Genomic DNA, 23,497 nt, shown 5'->3' on the forward strand with positions numbered 1-23,497 from the left:
AGCTTACTGAGGGCACACATGCTGGAACTTTTTACTTTGAAATGTTTTGTAGTTTCTGAGTTATGTAACTTAAACGCCCAATGCATTCTCAATGGCAATAGCACAAACTTTGGCATGCTACTATAGTCCTACATACTTACACCTATAGAAACCCCATTCAAGCCTACTTAGGTTCATCTTACTGTGGACATGTTTGCCTGAAAAGGAATCTTTGAAATGTTTCATAGTTTTAGAAATATAGTGCTTTCAAATTTGAGAATTTTACAATGGGGCTCAATGGCAGATATTGGCAGGTCAAAAAAGCACTTTCACCTAGAAACTCCATTCACACTTTTTATAATTCAGCTTACTGTGGAGACACATGCTGGAACTTTTTACTTTGAAATGTTTTGTAGTTTCTGAGTTATTTAACTTTAACGCCCAATGCATTCTCAATGGCAATAGCACAAACTTTGGCATGCTACTAGTCCTACATACTTACACCTAGAAACCCCATTAGAGCCTACTTATGTTCATCTTACGGTGGACATGTTTGCCTGAAAAGGAATCTTTGAAATGTTTCATAGTTTTAGAAATATAGTGCTTTCAAATTTGAGAATTTTACAATGGGGCTCAATGGCAGATATTGGCACGTCAAAAAAGCACTTTCACCTAGAAACTCCATTCACACTTTTTATAATTCAGCTTACTGTGGAGACACATGCTGGAACGTTTTACTTTGAAATGTTTTGTAGTTTCTGAGTTATTTAACTTTAACGCCCAATGCATTCTCAATGGCAATAGCACAAACTTTGGCATGCTACTAGTCCTACATACTTACACCTAGAAACCCCATTAGAGCCTACTTATGTTCATCTTACGGTGGACATGTTTGCCTGAAAAGGAATCTTTGAAATGTTTCATAGTTTTAGAAATATAGTGCTTTCAAATTTGAGAATTTTACAATGGGGCTCAATGGCAGATATTGGCACGTCAAAAAAGCACTTTCACCTAGAAACTCCATTCACACTTTTTATAATTCAGCTTACTGTGGAGACACATGCTGGAACTTTTTACTTTGAAATGTTTTGTAGTTTCTGAGTTATTTAACTTTAACGCCCAATGCATTTTCAATGGCAATAGCACAAACTTTGGCATGCTACTAGTCCTACATACTTACACCTAGAAACCCCATTAGAGCCTACTTAGGTTCATCTTACGGTGGACATGTTTGCCTGAAAAGGAATCTTTGAAATGTTTCATAGTTTTAGAAATATAGTGCTTTCAAATTTGAGAATTTTACAATGGGGCTCAATGGCAGATATTGGCACGTCAAAAAAGCACTTTCACCTTGAAACTCCATTCACACTTTTTATAATTCAGCTTACTGTGGAGACACATGCTGGAACTTTTTACTTTGAAATGTTTTGTAGTTTCTGAGTTATTTAACTTTAACGCCCAATGCATTCTCAATGGCAATAGCACAAACTTTGGCATGCTACTAGTCCTACATACTTACACCTAGAAACCCCATTCAAGCCTACTTAGGTTCATCTTACGGTGGACATGTTTGCCTGAAAAGGAATCTTTGAAATGTTTCATAGTTTTAGAAATATAGTGCTTTCAAATTTGAGAATTTTACAATGGGGCTCAATGGCAGATATTGGCACGTCAAAAAAGCACTTTCACCTAGAAACTCCATTCACACTTTTTATAATTCAGCCTACTGTGGAGACACATGCTGGAACTTTTTACTTTGAAATGTTTTGTAGTTTCTGAGTTATTTGACTTTAACTCCCAATGCATTCTCAATGGCAATAGCACAAACTTTGGCATTCTACTAGTCCTACATACTTACACCTAGAAACCCCATTCAAGCCTACTTAGGTTCATCTTACGGTGGACATGTTTGCCTGAAAGGGAATCTTTGAAATGTTTCATAGTTTTAGAAATATAGTGCTTTCAAATTTGAGAATTTTACAATGGGGCTCAATGGCAGATATTGGCACGTCAAAAAAGCACTTTCACCTAGAAACTCCATTCACACTTTTTATAATTCAGCTTACTGTGGAGACACATGCTGGAACTTTTTACTTTGAAATGTTTTGTAGTTTCTGAGTTATTTAACTTTAACGCCCAATGCATTCTCAATGGCAATAGCACAAACTTTGGCATGCTACTAGTCCTACATACTTACACCTAGAAACCCCATTCAAGCCTACTTAGGTTCATCTTACGGTGGACATGTTTGCCTGAAAAGGAATCTTTGAAATCTTTCATAGTTTTAGAAATATAGTGCTTTCAAATTTGAGAATTTTATAATGGGGCTCAATGGCAGATATTGGCACGTCAAAAAAGCACTTTCACCTAGAAACTCCATTCACACTTTTTATAATTCAGCTTACTGTGGAGACACATGCTAGAACTTTTTACTTTGAAATGTTTTGTAGTTTCTGAGTTATTTAACTTTAACGCCCAATGCATTCTCAATGGCAATAGCACAAACTTTGGCATGCTACTAGTCCTACATACTTACACCTAGAAACCCAGTTAGAGCCTACTTAGGTTCATCTTATGGTGGACATGTTTGCCTGAAAAGGAATCTTTGAAATGTTTCATAGTTTTAGAAATATAGTGCTTTCAAATTTGAGAATTTTACAATGGGGCTCAATGGCAGATATTGGCACGTCAAAAAAGCACTTTCACCTAGAAACTCCATTCACACTTTTTATAATTCAGCCTACTGTGGAGACACATGCTGGAACTTTTTACTTTGAAATGTTTTGTAGTTTCTGAGTTATTTGACTTTAACTCCCAATGCATTCTCAATGGCAATAGCACAAACTTTGGCATTCTACTAGTCCTACATACTTACACCTAGAAACCCCATTCAAGCCTACTTAGGTTCATCTTACGGTGGACATGTTTGCCTGAAAAGGAATCTTTGAAATGTTTCATAGTTTTAGAAATATAGTGCTTTCAAATTTGAGAATTTTACAATGGGGCTCAATGGCAGATATTGGCACGTCAAAAAAGCACTTTCACCTAGAAACTCCATTCACACTTTTTATAATTCAGCCTACTGTGGAGACACATGCTGGAACTTTTTACTTTGAAATGTTTTGTAGTTCCTGAGTTATTTGACTTTAACTCCCAATGCATTCTCAATGGCAATAGCACAAACTTTGGCATTCTACTAGTCCTACATACTTACACCTAGAAACCCCATTCAAGCCTACTTAGGTTCATCTTACGGTGGACATGTTTGCCTGAAAAGGAATCTTTGAAATGTTTCATAGTTTTAGAAATATAGTGCTTTCAAATTTGAGAATTTTACAATGGGGCTCAATGGCAGATATTGGCACGTCAAAAAAGCACTTTCACCTAGAAACTCCATTCACACTTTTTATAATTCAGCTTACTGTGGAGACACATGCTGGAACTTTTTACTTTGAAATGTTTTGTAGTTTCTGAGTTATTTAACTTTAACGCCCAATGCATTCTCAATGGCAATAGCACAAACTTTGGCATGCTACTAGTCCTACATACTTACACCTAGAAACCCCATTCAAGCCTACTTAGGTTCATCTTACGGTGGACATGTTTGCCTGAAAAGGAATCTTTGAAATGTTTCATAGTTTTAGAAATATAGTGCTTTCAAATTTGAGAATTTTACAATGGGGCTCAATGGCAGATATTGGCACGTCAAAAAAGCACTTTCACCTAGAAACTCCATTCACACTTTTTATAATTCAGCTTACTGTGGAGACACATGCTGGAACGTTTTACTTTGAAATGTTTTGTAGTTTCTGAGTTATTTAACTTTAACGCCCAATGCATTCTCAATGGCAATAGCACAAACTTTGGCATGCTACTAGTCCTACATACTTACACCTAGAAACCCCATTCAAGCCTACTTAGGTTCATCTTACGGTGGACATGTTTGCCTGAAAAGGAATCTTTGAAATGTTTCATAGTTTTAGAAATATAGTGCTTTCAAATTTGAGAATTTTACAATGGGGCTCAATGGCAGATATTGGCACGTCAAAAAAGCACTTTCACCTAGAAACTCCATTCACACTTTTTATAATTCAGCTTACTGTGGAGACACATGCTGGAACGTTTTACTTTGAAATGTTTTGTAGTTTCTGAGTTATTTAACTTTAACGCCCAATGCATTCTCAATGGCAATAGCACAAACTTTGGCATGCTACTAGTCCTACATACTTACACCTAGAAACCCCATTAGAGCCTACTTCGGTTCATCTTACGGTGGACATGTTTGCCTGAAAAGGAATATTTGAAATGTTTCATAGTTTTAGAAATACAGTGCTTTCAAATTTGAGACATTTATAATGGGGCTCAATGGCAGCTCTATAGGCACATCAAAAATCACTTTCACCTAGAAACTCCATTCACACTTTTTATAATTCAGCTTACTGTGGAGACACATGCTGGAACTTTTTACTTTGAAATGTTTTGTAGTTTCTGAGTTATTTAACTTTAACGCCCAATGCATTTTCAATGGCAATAGCACAAACTTTGGCATGCTACTAGTCCTACATACTTACACCTAGAAACCCCATTAGAGCCTACTTAGGTTCATCTTACGGTGGACATGTTTGCCTGAAAAGGAATCTTTGAAATGTTTCATAGTTTTAGAAATATAGTGCTTTCAAATTTGAGAATTTTACAATGGGGCTCAATGGCAGATATTGGCACGTCAAAAAAGCACTTTCACCTAGAAACTCCATTCACACTTTTTATAATTCAGCTTACTGTGGAGACACATGCTGGAACTTTTTACTTTGAAATGTTTTGTAGTTTCTGAGTTATTTAACTTTAACGCCCAATGCATTCTCAATGGCAATAGCACAAACTTTGGCATGCTACTAGTCCTACATACTTACACCTAGAAACCCCATTCAAGCCTACTTAGGTTCATCTTACGGTGGACATGTTTGCCTGAAAAGGAATCTTTGAAATGTTTCATAGTTTTAGAAATATAGTGCTTTCAAATTTGAGAATTTTACAATGGGGCTCAATGGCAGATATTGGCACGTCAAAAAAGCACTTTCACCTAGAAACTCCATTCACACTTTTTATAATTCAGCTTACTGTGGAGACACATGCTGGAACTTTTTACTTTGAAATGTTTTGTAGTTTCTGAGTTATTTAACTTTAACGCCCAATGCATTCTCAATGGCAATAGCACAAACTTTGGCATGCTACTAGTCCTACATACTTACACCTAGAAACCCCATTCAAGCCTACTTAGGTTCATCTTACGGTGGACATGTTTGCCTGAAAAGGAATCTTTGAAATGTTTCATAGTTTTAGAAATATAGTGCTTTCAAATTTGAGAATTTTACAATGGGGCTCAATGGCAGATATTGGCACGTCAAAAAAGCACTTTCACCTAGAAACTCCATTCACACTTTTTATAATTCAGCTTACTGTGGAAACACATGCTGGAACTTTTTACTTTGAAATGTTTTGTAGTTTCTGAGTTATTTAACTTTAACGCCCAATGCATTCTCAATGGCAATAGCACAAACTTTGGCATGCTACTAGTCCTACATACTTACACCTAGAAACCCCATTCAAGCCTACTTAGGTTCATCTTACGGTGGACATGTTTGCCTGAAAAGGAATCTTTGAAATGTTTCATAGTTTTAGAAATATAGTGCTTTCAAATTTGAGAATTTTACAATGGGGCTCAATGGCAGATATTGGCACGTCAAAAAAGCACTTTCACCTAGAAACTCCATTCACACTTTTTATAATTCAGCTTACTGTGGAGACACATGCTGGAACGTTTTACTTTGAAATGTTTTGTAGTTTCTGAGTTATTTAACTTTAACGCCCAATGCATTCTCAATGGCAATAGCACAAACTTTGGCATGCTACTAGTCCTACATACTTACACCTAGAAACCCCATTAGAGCCTACTTAGGTTCATCTTACGGTGGACATGTTTGCCTGAAAAGGAATATTTGAAATGTTTCATAGTTTTAGAAATACAGTGCTTTCAAATTTGAGACATTTATAATGGGGCTCAATGGCAGCTCTATAGGCACATCAAAAATCACTTTCACCTAGAAACTCCATTTACACTTTTTATAATTCAGCTTACTGTGGAGACACATGCTGGAACTTTTTACTTTGTAATGTTTTGTAGTTTCTGAGTTATTTGACTTTAACTCCCAATGCATTCTCAATGGCAATAGCACAAACTTTGGCATTCTACTAGTCCTACATACTTACACCTAGAAACCCCATTCAAGCCTACTTAGGTTCATCTTACGGTGGACATGTTTGCCTGAAAGGGAATCTTTGAAATGTTTCATAGTTTTAGAAATATAGTGCTTTCAAATTTGAGAATTTTACAATGGGGCTCAATGGCAGATATTGGCACGTCAAAAAAGCACTTTCACCTAGAAACTCCATTCACACTTTTTATAATTCAGCTTACTGTGGAGACACATTCTGGAACTTTTTACTTTGAAATGTTTTGTAGTTTCTGAGTTATTTAACTTTAACGCCCAATGCATTCTCAATGGCAATAGCACAAACTTTGGCATGCTACTAGTCCTACATACTTACACCTAGAAACCCCATTCAAGCCTACTTAGGTTCATCTTACGGTGGACATGTTTGCCTGAAAAGGAATCTTTGAAATCTTTCATAGTTTTAGAAATATAGTGCTTTCAAATTTGAGAATTTTACAATGGGGCTCAATGGCAGATATTGGCACGTCAAAAAAGCACTTTCACCTAGAAACTCCATTCACACTTTTTATAATTCAACTTACTGTGGAGACACATGCTGGAACTTTTTACTTTGAAATGTTTTGTAGTTTCTGAGTTATTTAACTTTAACGCCCAATGCATTCTCAATGGCAATAGCACAAACTTTGGCATGCTACTAGTCCTACATACTTACACCTAGAAACCCCATTAGAGCCTACTTAGGTTCATCTTATGGTGGACATGTTTGCCTGAAAAGGAATCTTTGAAATGTTTCATAGTTTTAGAAATATAGTGCTTTCAAATTTGAGAATTTTACAATGGGGCTCAATGGCAGATATTGGCACGTCAAAAAAGCACTTTCACCTAGAAACTCCATTCACACTTTTTATAATTCAGCCTACTGTGGAGACACATGCTGGAACTTTTTACTTTGAAATGTTTTGTAGTTTCTGAGTTATTTGACTTTAACTCCCAATGCATTCTCAATGGCAATAGCACAAACTTTGGCATTCTACTAGTCCTACATACTTACACCTAGAAACCCCATTCAAGCCTACTTAGGTTCATCTTACGGTGGACATGTTTGCCTGAAAAGGAATCTTTGAAATGTTTCATAGTTTTAGAAATATAGTGCTTTCAAATTTGAGAATTTTACAATGGGGCTCAATGGCAGATATTGGCACGTCAAAAAAGCACTTTCACCTAGAAACTCCATTCACATTTTTTATAATTCAGCCTACTGTGGAGACACATGCTGGAACTTTTTACTTTGAAATGTTTTGTAGTTCCTGAGTTATTTGACTTTAACTCCCAATGCATTCTCAATGGCAATAGCACAAACTTTGGCATTCTACTAGTCCTACATACTTACACCTAGAAACCCCATTCAAGCCTACTTAGGTTCATCTTACGGTGGACATGTTTGCCTGAAAAGGAATCTTTGAAATGTTTCATAGTTTTAGAAATATAGTGCTTTCAAATTTGAGAATTTTACAATGGGGCTCAATGGCAGATATTGGCACGTCAAAAAAGCACTTTCACCTAGAAACTCCATTCACACTTTTTATAATTCAGCTTACTGTGGAGACACATGCTGGAACTTTTTACTTTGAAATGTTTTGTAGTTTCTGAGTTATTTAACTTTAACGCCCAATGCATTCTCAATGGCAATAGCACAAACTTTGGCATGCTACTAGTCCTACATACTTACACCTAGAAACCCCATTCAAGCCTACTTAGGTTCATCTTACGGTGGACATGTTTGCCTGAAAAGGAATCTTTGAAATGTTTCATAGTTTTAGAAATATAGTGCTTTCAAATTTGAGAATTTTACAATGGGGCTCAATGGCAGATATTGGCACGTCAAAAAAGCACTTTCACCTAGAAACTCCATTCACACTTTTTATAATTCAGCTTACTGTGGAGACACATGCTGGAACGTTTTACTTTGAAATGTTTTGTAGTTTCTGAGTTATTTAACTTTAACGCCCAATGCATTCTCAATGGCAATAGCACAAACTTTGGCATGCTACTAGTCCTACATACTTACACCTAGAAACCCCATTAGAGCCTACTTAGGTTCATCTTACGGTGGACATGTTTGCCTGAAAAGGAATATTTGAAATGTTTCATAGTTTTAGAAATACAGTGCTTTCAAATTTGAGACATTTATAATGGGGCTCAATGGCAGCTCTATAGGCACATCAAAAATCACTTTCACCTAGAAACTCCATTCACACTTTTTATAATTCAGCTTACTGTGGAGACACATGCTGGAACTTTTTACTTTGAAATGTTTTGTAGTTTCTGAGTTATTTAACTTTAACGCCCAATGCATTTTCAATGGCAATAGCACAAACTTTGGCATGCTACTAGTCCTACATACTTACACCTAGAAACCCCATTAGAGCCTACTTAGGTTCATCTTACGGTGGACATGTTTGCCTGAAAAGGAATCTTTGAAATGTTTCATAGTTTTAGAAATATAGTGCTTTCTAATTGAGAATTTTACAATGGGGCTCAATGGCAGATATTGGCACGTCAAAAAAGCACTTTCACCTAGAAACTCCATTCACACTTTTTATAATTCAGCTTACTGTGGAGACACATGCTGGAACTTTTTACTTTGAAATGTTTTGTAGTTTCTGAGTTATTTAACTTTAACGCCCAATGCATTCTCAATGGCAATAGCACAAACTTTGGCATGCTACTAGTCCTACATACTTACACCTAGAAACCCCATTCAAGCCTACTTAGGTTCATCTTACGGTGGACATGTTTGCCTGAAAAGGAATCTTTGAAATGTTTCATAGTTTTAGAAATATAGTGCTTTCAAATTTGAGACATTTATAGGAAAAGGAATCTTTGAAATGTTACATAGTTTTAGAAATACAGTGCTTTCAAATTTGAGACATTTATAATGGGGCTCAATGGCAGCTCTATAGGCACATCAAAAATCACTTTCACCTAGAAACTCCATTCACACTTTTTATAATTCAGCTTACTGTGGAGACACATGCTGGAACTTTTTACTTTGAAATGTTTTGTAGTTTCTGAGTTATTTAACTTTAACGCCCAATGCATTCTCAATGGCAATAGCACAAACTTTGGCATGCTACTAGTCCTACATACTTACACCTAGAAACCCCATTCAAGCCTACTTAGGTTCATCTTACGGTGGACATGTTTGCCTGAAAAGGAATCTTTGAAATGTTTCATAGTTTTAGAAATATAGTGCTTTCTAATTGAGAATTTTACAATGGGGCTCAATGGCAGATATTGGCACGTCAAAAAAGCACTTTCACCTAGAAACTCCATTCACACTTTTTATAATTCAGCTTACTGTGGAGACACATGCTGGAACTTTTTACTTTGAAATGTTTTGGAGTTTCTGAGTTATTTAACTTTAACGCCCAATGCATTCTCAATGGCAATAGCACAAACTTTGGCATGCTACTAGTCCTACATACTTACACCTAGAAACCCCATTAGAGCCTACTTAGGTTCATCTTACGGTGGACATGTTTGCCTGAAAAGGAATCTTTGAAATGTTTCATAGTTTTAGAAATATAGTGCTTTCAAATTTGAGACATTTATAGGAAAAGGAATCTTTGAAATGTTACATAGTTTTAGAAATACAGTGCTTTCAAATTTGAGACATTTATAATGGGGCTCAATGGCAGCTCTATAGGCACATCAAAAATCACTTTCACCTAGAAACTCCATTCACACTTTTTATAATTCAGTTTACTGTGGAGACACATGCTGGAACTTTTTACTTTGAAATGTTTTGTAGTTTCTTAGTTATTTGACTTTAACGCCCAATGCATTCTCAATGGCAATAGCACAAACGTTGGCATGCTACTACTAGTCCTACATACTTACACCTAGAAACCCCATTCAAGCCTACTTAGGTTCATCTTACGGTGGACATGTTTGCCTGAAAAGGAATCTTTGAAATGTTTCATAGTTTTAGAAATATAGTGCTTTCAAATTTGAGACATTTATAATGGGGCTCAATGGCATCTCTATAGGCACATCAAAAATCACTTTCACCTAGAAACTCCATTCACACTTTTTATAATTCAGCTTACTGAGGGCACACATGCTGGAACTTTTTACTTTGAAATGTTTTGTAGTTTCTGAGTTATTTAACTTAAACGCCCAATGCATTCTCAATGGCAATAGCACAAACTTTGGCTTGCTACTAGTCCTACATACTTACACCTAGAAACCCCATTCAAGCCTATTTAGGTTCATCTTACGGTGGACATGTTTGCCTGAAAAGGAATCTTTGAAATGTTACATAGTTTTAGAAATACAGTGCTTTCAAATTTGAGACATTTATAATGGGGCTCAATGGCAGCTCTATAGGCACATCAAAAATCACTTTCACCTAGAAACTCCATTCACACTTTTTATAATTCAGCTTACTGAGGGCACACATGCTGGAACTTTTTACTTTGAAATGTTTTGTAGTTTCTGAGTTATGTAACTTAAACGCCCAATGCATTCTCAATAGCAATAGCACAAACTTTGGCATGCTACTAGTCCTACATACTTACACCTAGAAACCCCATTCAAGCCTACTTAGGTTCATCTTACGGTGGACATGTTTGCCTGAAAAGGAATCTTTGAAATGTTTCATAGTTTTAGAAATATAGTGCTTTCAAATTTGAGACATTTATAATGGGGCTCAATGGCAGCTCTATAGGCACATCAAAAATCACTTTCACCTAGAAACTTCATTCACACTTTTTATAATTCAGTTTACTGTGGAGACACATGCTGGAACTTTTTACTTTGAAATGTTTTGTAGTTTCTTAGTTATTTGACTTTAACGCCCAATGCATTCTCAATGGCAATAGAAACGTTGGCATGCTACTACTAGTCCTACATACTTACACCTAGAAACCCCATTCAAGCCTACTTAGGTTCATCTTACGGTGGACATGTTTGCCTGAAAAGGAATCTTTGAAATGTTTCATAGTTTTAGAAATATAGTGCTTTCAAATTTGAGACATTTATAATGGGGCTCAATGGCATCTCTATAGGCACATCAAAAATCACTTTCACCTAGAAACTCCATTCACACTTTTTATAATTCAGCTTACTGAGGGCACACATGCTGGAACTTTTTACTTTGAAATGTTTTGTAGTTTCTGAGTTATTTAACTTAAACGCCCAATGCATTCTCAATGGCAATAGCACAAACTTTGGCTTGCTACTAGTCCTACATACTTACACCTAGAAACCCCATTCAAGCCTATTTAGGTTCATCTTACGGTGGACATGTTTGCCTGAAAAGGAATCTTTGAAATGTTACATAGTTTTAGAAATACAGTGCTTTCAAATTTGAGACATTTATAATGGGGCTCAATGGCAGCTCTATAGGCACATCAAAAATCACTTTCACCTAGAAACTCCATTCACACTTTTTATAATTCAGCTTACTGAGGGCACACATGCTGGAACTTTTTACTTTGAAATGTTTTGTAGTTTCTGAGTTATGTAACTTAAACGCCCAATGCATTCTCAATAGCAATAGCACAAACTTTGGCATGCTACTAGTCCTACATACTTACACCTAGAAACCCCATTCAAGCCTACTTAGGTTCATCTTACGGTGGACATGTTTGCCTGAAAAGGAATCTTTTAAATGTTTCATAGTTTTAGAAATATAGTGCTTTCACATTTGAGAAATGTATAATGGGGCTCAATGGCAGATATTGGCAGTCAGAAAATCACCTAGAAACTCCATTCACACTTTTTATAATTCAGCTTACTGCGGAGACACATACTGGAACATTTTACTTTGAAATGTTTTGTAGTTTCTGAGTTATTTAACCTAAATGCCCAATGCATTCTCAATGGCAATAGCACACACTTTGGCATGCTACTATAGTCCTACATACTTACACCTAGAAACCCCATTCAAACCTATTTAGGTTCATGTTACGGTGGTCGATGGACATGTTTGCCTGAAAAGGAATCTTTGAAATGTTTCATAGTTTTAGTGCTTTCAAATTTGAGAATTTTATAATGGGGGTCAATGGCAGATTTTAGCATGTCAAAAATGATGATTTGAACCAGCACCCTCCTACTAGGAGTGTGTTTGGGTTTGAACCAGCACACTTCTACTAGGAATTCTATAGATATCATCCGATTTATCCACTGGGCCACTTAGCAGCACACAGTTCAGAGGGAATTTCCGGGCTACTTGAAGTGTGGAAAGGAAAGCTTCACAGTAAAGAGTTGAGTGGGGTTTGAATTCACAATCTCCAGATCATGGAGCCAGCTTCCTAACTCCGTTATTTACTTGCTACCTGCCACAACACAGTCTTCCTTTGCCTGTGAGTTGGATTTTTTTTGTTGTTCTTCTGGAAATTGGTCTTGAAAGTAAAGAGTTGGGCGGGTTTTGAACCCATGATCTCCAGATCATGGAGCCAGCATGCAAACTCAGTGATCTACTTGCTTCTTGCCACAACACAGTCTTCCTTTGCATTTGAGTTGGAGTTTTGAAGTAAAAAAAACAAACAGGTAATTTGTCTATTGTTTCTTGTGCTATTGTTTATCTAGATGTTTGAATGTTTATGAACCACAATGGAAACAAGCCTCCGACAGTGTGTCCACGCCGGCGAGCCGTCTATAGTTGTAACTGGTAACACCAACAGCCAATAGAATCACATCACGTTTTCCCCACGCAAGGCCCTGCACAGTGTCAATATCCAGCCAAGTGGAGGCAACATAGCTTGATAGGGCCACTTTCAGGGCAGAACACTCACTCCAGTATAATTGGCCACCAAATGGTGGCAGTATTGCACTGTAATAACAGATTAATAAAGCTTTGCTATTACACATTAGTTACAATGAACTCCTGTCCCGCGAACGGACAGCCGCACCTGGCTGTGGCGGGCGGCAGGGTCATCCCAGTCCATCATTGTAGTATGTGATATCAGTCATGCTTCACCCTGTCTTGCAATATATGTAAAAAATATACACAATATACAAAACATGGGGTCAATTTCCTTCATTTCATGAGTCTGAAAAGGATATAATGTTGGATTATCCAGTCGTCAAATTATAATATATGTTGGGTTTGATTGATTGAAATTTGTATTCAGTTTGTAGAATGGATACAATACATTTCAAACAAAGTTAAAAAGAGGGAAGTCTGCACACAGGCTCAGCTCCACAGTGTTTCATTTATATTAAAACACAGACATCCACAAAACAGAAACAAAGTTTTCTTCAGGTGATATGGCCAATTCCCTGTTTGATGGAGAGGTTTATTATGTGGGTGGTGATTGCTGATTGGAGCTATGGGGATGGCTGAGAATTTGGAGGCAATATTGTCATGGCCAGTGGCCTTGTTGGGTTGCAGGGCACTCCGTTTTTTGAGTACCTCATCAGTTGTTACCATTACCAGTTTAAAATCGTCCGAACACAAACATTGAATGCCATTAGCAATGAATGGCCAGTTTTGAGTGTTTGTGCAAACACGAACATTGAATGCCATTGACAATGAATGGCCAGTTTTGGGTGTTTGTGTAAACACAAACATTGAAGACAAAAGTGAGTACTCAAATTGTGATTGGCCGGAATGAGATGATGTATGATGATGATCCAGCTCTGTAAGTTGGCTAGGCAGGCCGAGCAGGATAGACAGTTGGGGTTGGTGGTGTTGAGTGGCAGGTAAAGTTGTGTATCATCTGCATAACAGTGGAAATGGATGCTGTGTTTACAAATGATTTGACCTAAGGGAAGAATGTAGATGGAGAAAAGTAGAAGACCAAGAATTGATCCTTTGGAGACACCGTAAATGTGGGGGGCGGAGGAAGAGATGGCATTACCAATCTCGACAGAAACAGTTCTTGCTGTGAGATAAGAGGGCATCAGCTGGAGAGCACTGCTACCAAGACCCACCCATGACTCCAGACGGCACAACAAAGTGGCATGGCCGACTGTGTCGAATGCCGCGCTCAGGTCAAGGAGGACCAGTATTGCACCACCCCCAGTATCCAGTGTCATCCATAGGTCGCTGGTGACTTTAACCATGAAGGCTGTCTTAGTACCGTGGAGTGCTCTCCTGGATGGAAACTTTTAGAAAACAAATGTAATTTGACAGGTGAGTGAGAAGTTGTGAGGAAATGACTTTTTTCAAACATTTTGACATGAAGGATAGTTTGGAAATTGGTCGGGGAAGAGGCTGGGTTTCTTTAAAAAGGGGTGAATTAAGGCATGTTTAAACGAGGATGGGACATAACCAGGAACTATGGAGTGGTTCATTATGGTGAGGATGGATGGACTGACTGAAGTTGGAATTGTGTCTAGATTGCAGGACGAGGATTTCATTTGTGATACAGTTTTGGTGAGTTCTGTACATGGTTATAGGTTCAAACTGAACTGTAGAGGAGATGGAATGCTGGGTGAAATTGAAGTGTGTGCGTTCCAAGAACAGGACTGAGATCACCACGGTTCAGTGGAGAACAACCCATCTGACTCTATGAAATAACATCAAACCCCATAATTGTTCTGACTTCAGTTTGACAGGTGCTACAAAACCCTGAGGAAAACTATTCTTGTCCAAACGTTGGTTTCCTGAATATATATTTTTTTGCATTGCGCAGCCTCCTCCTTCTCAATGCTATCTAGCATAACATCCTGTATTTGATGTCTCAAAACCAACAGGCGCCATTGTGCACTGTACACAAAAACAAACAAGTATTGAAGTAAAAATACATTAGCTATTATCTTTTATTCTAAACATTGTCGTGGCCATGGGTGGTCAACTGTATTTACCAAATACTGTACTGCATGTCTCCTGTGTTCTTGGCTTTCTATTACTCTTATTTTGAGGTGTAAAGCATTTGTTTGCTGTGTAAATAAAGTGTAATATTGTGATGATTATGATTACGTTACTATTGTATATCATTGTATACTATATATACTATAGTATATTATTGACATATGGAAACCTTATCAGATGGTGTCAGTTACATGGATACACACTGAATGTAAATGCAGGCCTGTGCATTAACCTATGCATATATTCTGTTACATAACTAGAAATGTGCAACATGATACTGTATGTATGTAACATGTTTGTAATGACTTAGCTAGAAAGTATTCCCAACAGGGTCTTTGCAAACATTCAGCCCAGTCTAGGCCTGTTAGTAACACCTTGCATTTTATTGCTCATTTGTACCCTACCATTTCCCTTGCATCACATGTTTACAGCATGGCTTCTAGTTGCATCAGTGAAAATAAGATGTTCTTCTGCGGAGAGGCTGGTGAGTACAGTCAACACGTGCACAGATCTAGACTCGGCGGTCGGGTGAAATGGATTCCGCCCTTGCTGGAAGTCTAGGATCTGTATGCAAAATGTATTCTACTCCTTATCATGAATGGGAATATGTGAATATTTGCTGGCCAATACTATAGAAACTTGCTAACTCTAAACTTAGACTTGCATGACATAAATACCACATACTGTAACTGACCAACACAGACAAAAGTAGACAAACCTGCATTGGATAACTGCATTTTAGCTCAACCTACTCATTCTAAGTAGTATTTATTTATCCTAACCATCCAATCATTGAGGACCAAACTCGCATCATCGATTTGTTTTGTAACAACAACCAATCAGGACTGTGGCTGGATTAAATAATGACTATATGTCATTGTTCTTCAATTTGGCCCAATCCAAAAATGGCATCCAATCTCCAAGGTCCTCTCCAAGGACCCTTGCCGCACAGAAAGGGGCTATATACAGAACACAGACTCATGAGGAGACATTTATTTTCCCCTTAATCCTGATTCCTATATGATAAGGACCTGGCTTGGGACACAGCATTTGTTAGTAGTGAGTTGGGGACAGATAGTCACCACAAGACGCCTCCACACAGGATTAGAACAAGACACACACAACTCTATTAAGGTAGGAAGACTTGATTTGATTTATGTTTGCTACGTTTTTCACGAGGACATTTTGTGGCATCAGCAGGATTATTGGAGGGGTCAGAGGGGTTGAATATTATTACTGGTCAAACAAGAATTTAGGCATGTATTATGCAATGTTTTAAAAACATTAAAGGGGTGTAATATGTTTTTGTTAAAGGAGCGATTTTCAAGGTTTAAGCTCTATTTTTGTAAACAGAAATTATGTTTTCAGGTTGGGAGATGCACGATATTTACATTTTGGGTGATATCGATATCAGATTATATGCAGGGTCAAATCGGCCGATACCGATATATTACATTATAATATAATTATTATATAATATATTACCGGTATAATATATAATATATATATAATATATATAATATAATTATTGGTCAATATCGGCAAAATATCGGTCCATATCGGTGAAAGACTATCGGTCAATATCAGTGAAAAAAAATCATAATTATTTTGATATCAGTTCGATACCGATATTGCATTATTAATGCAATATCGTCCGACATCGATATGCTACCGATAATATCGTGCATCACTAGTTGGGATACCAATTTTATAAAGTTAGAAGATAGAATCCCACAAAAATCATTTACATTTCATAGAGTTCCAATTTTATCTGCTATTTTTTGTTTTATGATCCCTTACCATTTCACTTCTTTATCCTGGATCCTGTATGAGTACCGTCTCCTGATTGGATGAAATTGGTATCCTGACCTGATAACCTGACCCTGTTTGGTATAAAGAGCTGGAGAGATGGGTAGAGGTAGACCCCTGTTACTGAACAAAATACTTTATAGCAATGATTGATCTGAACTATTTAACACTTACAATATCACTTGCACTCAATTGCAGCTAGAAATATAAGTCAGTTTGTAACTTAAAGGGAATTTCCTATATCTCGCTCTGCTTTTCACTGTGGCACCACCATCACCCTGTCAGTCCCACCATGCTCAACAACACCACGGTCAACGTCACCTCCACCACCCCTGGAGCACCCAGCGGGGCCCCACCCTGGTACCAGTACCCAGTGTGTGCCGTGGCCCCATACGGCTTCATCTTCTACTTCGGGGTGAAAGTGTTCAACCTGGCAATAGGAACGCCCTGTAACACCCTGGTCCTGTGGCAGATCCTGTCCAAGAAGAGTGACTCGTCCACTTCAGACATCTTTATCTTCAACCTGGCCATTCTGGACACCTACTTTTGCCTGATGACGCCCGTAGACATGGTTAACCGGCTGGCCCTGGGAGACAGCCGCATCTGGTACCTGCAGAGGTTTGCCTACGGGGTCAAGGACGTGGCACCGCTCTTCCTGGTGAGTTTTCTTTTTTCTTCATAGCAATGAACCACAGTTTTCTGATACGGTATTTAGTGTATGAAAACAGGAGGGGGACAATATAGAGCCCTTGAGAATCCAGTCAACTACTTTGTAAGTGGTTAACATAGCATTTGTTTTTCTGATGAGATACTATGTAAGTAAATTGTATTTATAAAGCACCTTTCAAAAGAGGAGTTACAAGGTGCTGTACAATGAACACATGCTGCTATATCCTGTGCCACCCCTTACCCCTAAACTTATTTGCCATTTTTTACTATTTTTAAAAACATTTTAGAATAGTTCAAATAGCCGATCTACAAGCTCACAACGTGTCGATGTAGATCGGATAGTTGAACTATTTGAAAGGTCGTCCATAGATGAATAGGTAGAGAGGCCTTCTTGGAATCAGAAGGCCCGTGGTTCATCCCGCCGGCAGCAGCCTATTTGTCAGTGTTGCTGAGCAAGACACTTCAACCTCTAACTGCTCCCCAGACAATGTATTAATAGTGCACACTGCTCCTGATAGTTAGGAATGGTTTAATGCAGAGGACCATACAAATGTGCTTGTGACAAAAATACCCCCAAAGGAGTTGGGACCATATATTATTAACACATGCTCCGCATGCACTCATGGTAACATACATACTAACATACTTTGATTAATTATCCACCTGCATGTTCTGAAATATTCTTTTGTAGATGTGCATCTGTCTGGATCGCTACGTAGCTGTGGTCCACCCTGTGGTGTTCACCGGTATTCGTGACAACAAGATCCGCATTGGCATTTCCGTGGTGGTCTGGGGCCTCATCCTGGCGCACGGCCTCACCAAGTGCACCCTGGGAGTCATGAGCGTCAACGAGGTGTTCAGCATCGTCATCCTTTCCGCCTTCGTCGTCATGGTCTTCTGCAACATCTCCGTCATCTGGGTCTTGCGCCGATCCGTATTGGGGAAGGAGAAGATGCACCCTGTGAAGAAGAAAGCCTTCAGGATGGTGCTGATCATGCTGGCCATCATCGTGGTCAACTACCTGCCACCCGTGGCCCTCATGCCCTTTGTGTCCTACTACACCTTTGTGCAGTTCCGCTGCCAGATCAGCATCAGCGTGTTCTCCATCATGGATCTGAGCTGTAGCATTGAGCCCCTGCTCTACATCACGAAGATGGAGCGCATGAACGGGGGCTGCTGTAGGAGCCCCGTTAATGTCACGGTGTGATGAATACATATAGGGTCCACCCTAGCAGTAGCAATGGCATTCCAGGAATACCACTGCTACTGTTCCCAGACCTTAATCCAGTTGTCTCCATTCTCTTGGATGACCAGAAGTGTCTATTCTGAGCATGTTACTGTGTATAATAAAGAACATTCTGTGAACCTAATAGATTTTGGTGTAGAGGGGGGGGAAAGAGGGGGCCAAGTACAGATCCATGGGGGAACGGCGGTCAACAAAATATATAGGGTTCAAGTGGTTAAGGCCTCTGGCGAAGACTGACATTACAGGCTCTAATTGCCTCCATGGCAACAGGTTCCTAACTCATAAGCCTTTTTTGGAACTTTAATGACAGCCTTGGGCGGTCTTGTTTATAGAACACTAAGCATTTGGTCATTAAGCAGTTGGTCATTAATTAAGCCTCATAATCATAACCCTGTGGGGCCAATTAGCAGCGGGGTAATTAATAGGCATCCAGATGGTGTGAACCTGTGAGTTGAACATACTAAATAATGATATGAAATGTTAATTATATGAACAGGGAATAAATAGCTCATGAACGTTTACTCATACTGTACACTGCTGGCTAAACAGATATTGTCAGCCAGAGAATAAAGCTGTGCTTGTTTCAGTTGTTTGTTCCATGAACTTTGTGTGCTGGTTCTGAATGTGGATAATGAGAAGGAGAGAAGATGGCACTCAATAGGCTATGAGCAGGTGCAGCAAATAAATATAAAATTATGCTCGCCTCCAATAAACAAAATGACTGACAAATGTGTAATATTGGGCATCAAGGTACAATATTTAATTCCGATTAATAACTTTGTTATTAAAGTTGTCAATGTACTAAATGGTTTTCAATGACATGTACTGTATGCACAGGAGTGCATACAGTTCTGGCTTTGCTTTTCATGTTTTATAAAATGAAATTTGATTGTTACAATTGACATTACTGTAATATATCTATATATTTAAATTAAATACATTTCTTCATTAACACGTGTAATCTCGACCCAATTGTATAATAGGACTGTACAGTACATTTTGCACGTTTCATTTTGGTCCCATCTGCAGCAGAATTCAGAGGACATACCGTAGTGTAGATGATCACACAGATGAACCCTAGCATCCCTATTCTGGGCATCATAATAGCCGGGCGAACATTCTGTGAAAATAGCCGATCTACAGGTTAGCTTGAAGATCAGCTATTTTCGCCGAAGAGATTTGGTGTAGGGAGAAAAAAGGAGGGGTCCAAGAAGTATACAAGACCCCTGAGGAACGTGGACAATGAAGTATTAGGGTTTAAGTGGTTAAACCTGTGTGATTTTGGTGTACAAGTCCTGCAAACTCTCTGGGCTTGCTTCAGGCCCATCTTCTGAGGTCACATACCCTGGATAGGTGGGGTAGAACTGTACAGGGGGTGGTGTGCTAGTGATGGGAACTCCCTCCCCCGACGATGGCGGAAGAAGCAGGGGTATCAGCTTAGCATGGGCATAGTCGATCTCATAGCCCTCAAATATGAGCCCTACGCCCCAAGCACCCAGCGCCTCTTCCAGAAGCCGTGATACCTTCTGGGTTGCCAGCACGAGTCCTTCATAATCTCCCTCGTCCAGTCGGAATATGTCAGAGGTCAGTGGTCTGCGTGGGACCAGCACTGTGAGGCCTGGGGAGTTAGGGAACGGGGTGAGGAAGGCCACGTGACCTTCGTCCTCCCACACTCGCCACTGCTGCTCCTCGCCGCGGACGATGCGCGAGAACAGGCCGGGGTGTGCGGGATCGTCCCCCAGGAAGGTGTGGTTGGGAGGGGCTTCGGGTGAGGGGAGTTTGGCCCGTATCTTAGCTTGGAGCTCGGTGAGACGGGCGTCGGTCCACCGCGGGCCACTTTTGGAGGTGCAGTAGCCTGGGTCATGAGGGGTGTGCTCCTCTTCTCCCGCCAGGTGGGGCTGCCATTCAGCATCAAGGCCGTGTAGAGGGAGAATACGGATCTGTGAACCACAAAACATCAAAGATTAGAATAAAGTATGAATTCAAAAGCTCCCTATTCTGTCTCCATTCTGTTTAATTGCTTTATCTGAACAAGTGCTTAGAAAAGAGTTAAGTGCTACAAAGGATAGGAATGCAGGCACACATCAAACCTAGCATCAATAACTTAACATCTGTGGAATTACAAAACAAGCAGCAATCCAATACAATCTAATCTAATCTAAATAGCATATACACTGTGTTAGGCTTGGTTGGGACCCTGGCAATAGAGCATTACATCAAATGGGGGTCCTTGGCCTAATGCATAAAAAAACGCGGGTCGTTGAAATAAAAACGTTTGAGAAACACAGACTTAGAATGACAGAGACAAACTGTCAGAGGAACACTCACCTGGGCTAGTTTGTCTCTGTTAAGCCTGGAGACAAGTGCACACCTGCGTACACGCAGCCTGTCACACAGCAGGTGCCCCACAGCCCTGGCACCGCGCAGCATGGCCAAATAGTCCCTCTGTCCCAGGTGAAAGATGCTGCCTCCTGTCCCTCCAGGAGACCTCTGCTCCAGTACAGCAGAACCTGGGGTCCATGGAGAGGGGTGGAGGTAGGCCACCAGCTCCTCTGACTCCCAGATGACATGGCGAGGTCCTCTTGAAGACATTCTGTTAAGCATGGATGTATGGTCGGTAAGCAGGGAAGGAAGAAAATAAGTTAAATTAAAAATACTAATTAAGGAAAGGAACTTAAACCGAGATGTCTAACCCTATGTGGTTTGAAAGGTGGTTCAAGGAGTCCAGAGAATCCAGCTAAGTTAGTCTGAGTTAGTCAAAGATGATCTGAATGGTAACGGAAGAAGCTGTTTGAGTATTATGGGTAAGTCTGGAGGGTCTGTGACGAGTATTCGAGTCATGTAAATTAGAGATTAGAGATCTATACCATTGGTTAGGCTGCTCATGTCATCCGGACATGATGAGTCACAATATCCATATATGGATTCCCGAGGTCAGCCATGCCAATGTCCAAATATTGAATTTATGATGTCAGACTTAGATGTGAAAGTCAGCTCCATATATGGGGACGGTTCTGAGTGGTCATACCCAAATACGGTGTCTATGATGTGGAGCCACTGACAGACAGCAGACCGTAATCATCAGGACTCACACAAACGTACTAATATATGACATGAAAGTCTCTGTAAGAATTACTTGTTAATACTAACAATAACAATGTGTCGTCTATGACATATGACTCCACATTTGGGCATTGTTTTGTCTGAGCCCCATTGCCTTCCATAGAGATTTTTCAAAAGGTAGAACATACTGTGTGTGGAGGAAAAAAAGATTAGCTCTGGACACATAACACGTCTCTCACACACACACACACACACACACACACACACACGCAACTTTACGCAAGACATAAAATAAGCTATGCAATTGCTAACCTACCTTCTAATGAAAACCCTTGTAAAGTACAGCATTAAGGTGTAAGATATTTGACCGACCTGGTAACTATGACTGTCGACTTGTAATGAAAATGGAAGTAAACATAAACTGCGCCGAATACTACTAAAGTGGCACTTAAACGTTGTAGCATGCTATGTTCAGGCTATGTTCTGACCCTTTTCTTATCACAACAATAATGAGTTTTGCGGAAGTAAGTAGCCATGTGACCCTCTGCGTTGCTGTGACAGATGAAGGCGTGGGCTTTAAAGTAGTTGTAGTTTAACAGAAGGACACCAGAGGTCACTGTAAGTCTATAATAAAGGGTACTTTCATTTTCTGCTTTTACATACAAAAGGTGTGTGTGTGTGTGTGTGTGTGTGTGTGTGTGTGTGTGTGTGTGTGTGTGTGTGTGTGTGTGTGTGTGTGTGTGTGTGTGTGTGTGTGTGTGTGTGTGTGTGTGTGTGTGTGTGTGTGTGTGTGTGTGTGTGTGTGTGTGTGTGTGGCTTGAGGCTTTTTTAGTCATTAGTGGGGGTTATTTTCAATTCTGACTTCTGGCAACAAGACTGAGAATAGCTGTCCGCATTCATAGAGTGAACACCGGTGTCCTGTTAAACTAATTTACCACTACTTCACACACATCATACTCATGTGTTTCACTCAACTAACTTAACTAACCCTATTTCAAGTTCAAGCACACACCTTTTTATTTAGCAGCAGTTAGTTATTAGTATCATATGATCATTCGTCAGCTCTGGGGGGGCGAGATAATGTCTTTTTCGGTCCTCTCATCCCATCACAGTGTCTGAGGAGCTAAGCTGATTACTGAGGTACTGACCCCATACTGGACTGCTCATTAAAAAGCTATAATTAGTCCCTGAAAGTAGGACACTGTTCACTGTGCGTTTTTACCACTGCTTCTTCTCCCTGGCTTCTTCTCTCTTATTATAGAGAGTATGCGCATGCATAAAGTGAGTGGAAAATCGGTCAAAGTGGGTTGTTTAACATCATTTAATGCAATCAGATAGGACTTTTGCGTTTGGATGTATGGGCTGTAAATGCCAGAAAGTAGTTTCTGCCACTCAGTAGGCATTCCTGCAAACTTCCGGGTATGATGATGATGATGTCTCACGCATACCCTCTATTAAACATGCAGCACTCTCTCACTCACTCACTCACTCACTCACTCACTCACACTCACTCACTCACTCACTCACTCACTCACTCACTCACTCACTCTCTCTGCCAGCCTGTCTGTCTGTCTATCTATATAGCCTACTGTATATGGAAACCTCATATGACCTCATATGACTGTTGGACAGTTTTGGACTGTCCAACAGTCACCTCCGTGTTTTGAGCTT

The 23,497-nt window shown here is 39.4% G+C and overlaps 2 protein-coding genes across 2 annotated transcripts; one reads left to right on the forward strand and one right to left on the reverse strand.

Moving 5' to 3' along the window:
• Nucleotides 1–17,140: 17,140 nt before the first annotated feature.
• LOC306921162 (G-protein coupled receptor 35-like) lies at nt 17,141–19,882 on the forward strand (the record flags this gene model as incomplete). The annotated part of the gene is made up of 2 exons (XM_079498273.1): nt 17,141–17,506; nt 18,209–19,882. 2 exons carry the CDS (start codon nt 17,141–17,143, stop codon nt 18,722–18,724), a joined length of 882 nt encoding a protein of 293 aa, XP_079354399.1. The 3' UTR covers nt 18,725–19,882.
• On the reverse strand, nt 19,498–22,363 carry LOC306921548 (uncharacterized protein). The gene is made up of 3 exons (XM_079498719.1): nt 22,199–22,363; nt 21,092–21,356; nt 19,498–20,703 (listed from the first exon to the last, which is right to left on the reverse strand). Exons 1-3 carry the CDS (start codon nt 22,288–22,290, stop codon nt 20,029–20,031), a joined length of 1,032 nt encoding a protein of 343 aa, XP_079354845.1. The 5' UTR covers nt 22,291–22,363; the 3' UTR covers nt 19,498–20,028.
• Between the last annotated feature and the right edge of the window lie 1,134 nt (nt 22,364–23,497).

Source organism: Electrona antarctica (genome assembly GCF_951216825.1).
Source record: "Electrona antarctica genome assembly, chromosome: 4".
Classification (NCBI taxonomy): domain Eukaryota; kingdom Metazoa; phylum Chordata; class Actinopteri; order Myctophiformes; family Myctophidae; genus Electrona; species Electrona antarctica.

Excerpts from the sequence above, each read along its gene's own strand:
- LOC306921548 (XM_079498719.1), bottom strand. The coding sequence starts at position 22,290 with ATGCTACAACGTTTAAGTGCCACTTTAGTAGTATTCGGCGCAGTTTAT. Across the intron at positions 21,357-22,198 it reads TCGACAGTCATAGTTACCAG|AATGTCTTCAAGAGGACCTC; the intron begins GTCGGTCAAATA and ends CATGCTTAACAG. Across the intron at positions 20,704-21,091 it reads ACAGAGACAAACTAGCCCAG|ATCCGTATTCTCCCTCTACA; the intron begins GTGAGTGTTCCT and ends TGTGGTTCACAG.